Genomic DNA, 2,451 nt, shown 5'->3' with positions numbered 1-2,451 from the left:
GGGGGGAGGGGCAGAGGTACAAATCATATAGATAAGTCTATCTCCGTCGGAGACGTCTCCGAATAGATACTGCGGATAACAGTATTACCCGTGCGCCGCACCGCCATTAGACGAATTATACTACTCACCATTGAAAGCAGAAGATGAGCGTGATTCGCGCGGTGTACCAACCCCTGAACACATCAATGTAGGAATACTTCTGTCCGCTCTCTCTTGACTTCTGTTCGTGATCGGCAATAGTCTGGTGTGGGGTTGTTGTAAGTAAAGAGGTAGAAGTTGTAATTCTTGTGAAATCATCATCATCATCATCATCATCATCATCATCATCGTGATCATTGTCGTCCCCGTCGATGTTGTAAAATATGATTTAAAATATCATTTTAATGAGACTTGGATATCATGTTTTCGAAAGAATTTCACTTATAAACTCTGGGCTTCTTCTTGTTCTTTAAATTAAAAGTGAATCCAGAATCTAGCAGAAAATCGAACATTGGGCAAAAAACAACAACAAGTAGGTCCATATGTTTGCTGGCAAAAACTGAAATTCAAGTGGCCAATCACCTTTAAGATGTTTTTGTATTTTGGAGGAAGCGGTTTGTTGTTGACGGCAGCTATTTTCTCTGTGACCTTCTCTGCTTCCTTGAGGCGACCTTGAACCGTAAGCCACCTCAGGCTCTCTGGTACATACCTGGAAACAGAGAATTTAATGCTGTACATAGTATAAATAATTTTTTTATAAACATATATACTCCGCTACACTAAAAAATAAAACATTTTAATGTTCAAAGTGACAAAGAAAAGTTAACGAAATGTTAGTTGCTAGCCAGAGTATATTGCCCGTGCCAGTATGTCCGTACGTGTGTGTATCTCTCTGTGTTTGTTAGTGTGTGTGTGTCAGCCCTCGAGTGCATTCTTATTTCTTATTGTATTATTATCATGTGTGAGGGCTGTGTATTTATGTGAGTGTGAATGTGTGTGTGTGTGTGTGTGTGTGTGTGTGTGTGTGTGTGTGTGTGTGTGTGCGTATTATGCTATGCTCTTTGCTGTGTCTCGTTATTAGCTTTGGCACAATAATATTATAGGAAAGCAATTTTTACACGTGCAAATATACACATATACGCACGCTCGCACGCACACACACACACACACACACAAACACACACACACACACACACACACACATACACACACACACGCGCGCGCGCGAGCGCGCGCATCTATATTATATAAACATATACACGCACAAACACATATACAAACAATGCTCAAATTAAGCCTGTCTGTCTGTCTGTCTGTCTGTCAGTCTGTCGATCTCTCTCTCTCTCTGCCTCGTTCTCTCTCTCTTTCTCTTTCTCTCTCTCTTTCTCTTTCTCTCTCTCACTCTCTATCTCTCTATCTCTCTCTCTATCTCTCTCTCTATCTCTCACTCTATCTCTCTCTCTCTCTCTCTCTCTCTCTCATAATACTTTGACACAAAAATGATAACAGGTCACTAATGCGCTGCACCATGCGTGGTATACCCATTTCACTCATTAGCATATGCGTACATGCCAGAAACCAAAAATAAAAATATAAACATTACAAAATTCGTTAATTCTTTTATAAAAGAACATCAGGGTCAGGGTGACCTAAATGGATAATAAACCACAATGAGCAAAGATGTCTCGCTGAAGAAATGTGTGTTTGAGCATGGGTGGACGTGTTTTGACAACATATGGAAAAACTTCGATCAAACAGTGGTCAAGTATGGCCCAGCTCTTCGTATGCAAGGTCATTTCCCCCTGCAAGTCGTCGGTGCAAACCACTAGACACAGATTATTATGGGCAAAACACTTCTGGAAAGAGGACATGCCACTAAAAGACAGCAGGTTTTAGCACCAGAGTGATTCGTATGCATATACTTAAGCCGAGCTTTTTAAATGAGTCTATATTGTTGGATAAGTAGCAGAAAAATCTTAATTGGAAGCTCTCAATCCTTATTAATTAATTAATTATTATTAATTAATTAATTAATTGATTAATTAATTAATTAATTAATCTATGTATGAGACACGCTGCTCCGAATCTGCATTTCAAGGCTTACCCGGTCTAATTCAGATGTAACATCCCGGCATACGGACGGAGAGATTGAGTAATTTATTTTCCCATTGTAGGAATCAAACTCACGTCTTCTGTATGCAACGCGAAGTGCCTAATCGACCACAGGTACCAGTTATACAGGTTTCCAGTGAAACAGTAAAGTCATGTTATGTACCTAAGATATGCTGGAGATAGTATATTACAAATCTTTGGAATTAGTTTTGTGTAGCTTACATTGAGTTTCTGATTTAATTATTGGCTTACGCTTTTTCCTTTTTTTTTTTCAATTTTGAATTTTCAAGGTCATCTCTTCTGGAAAAGAATATTTAGCAAACCACAAAGTATTTCTCTATTAGAGAAGCACAGTTTGCG

At 39.0% G+C, this 2,451-nt stretch overlaps 1 protein-coding gene across 1 annotated transcript in view; it reads right to left on the bottom strand.

Moving 5' to 3' along the window:
* Nucleotides 1-2,451, bottom strand: part of LOC106011251 (solute carrier family 22 member 7) — a 12,201-nt gene that overhangs the window by 7,867 nt on the left and 1,883 nt on the right. The window contains exons 2-4 of the mRNA XM_013080261.2: nt 2,255-2,264; nt 562-688; nt 129-241 (exon numbers count right to left, since the gene is read on the bottom strand). Of these exons, the coding sequence (XP_012935715.2) occupies nt 129-241; nt 562-688; nt 2,255-2,264 (250 nt within the window). The remainder of the gene's footprint in view (nt 1-128; nt 242-561; nt 689-2,254; nt 2,265-2,451) is intronic.

The sequence above is a fragment of the Aplysia californica genome, unplaced genomic scaffold (assembly GCF_000002075.1).
Source record: "Aplysia californica isolate F4 #8 unplaced genomic scaffold, AplCal3.0 scaffold00080, whole genome shotgun sequence".
Classification (NCBI taxonomy): domain Eukaryota; kingdom Metazoa; phylum Mollusca; class Gastropoda; order Aplysiida; family Aplysiidae; genus Aplysia; species Aplysia californica.
Note: the sequence above shows the minus strand (reverse complement) of the source record. Positions and strands in the feature narration are given on the sequence as shown.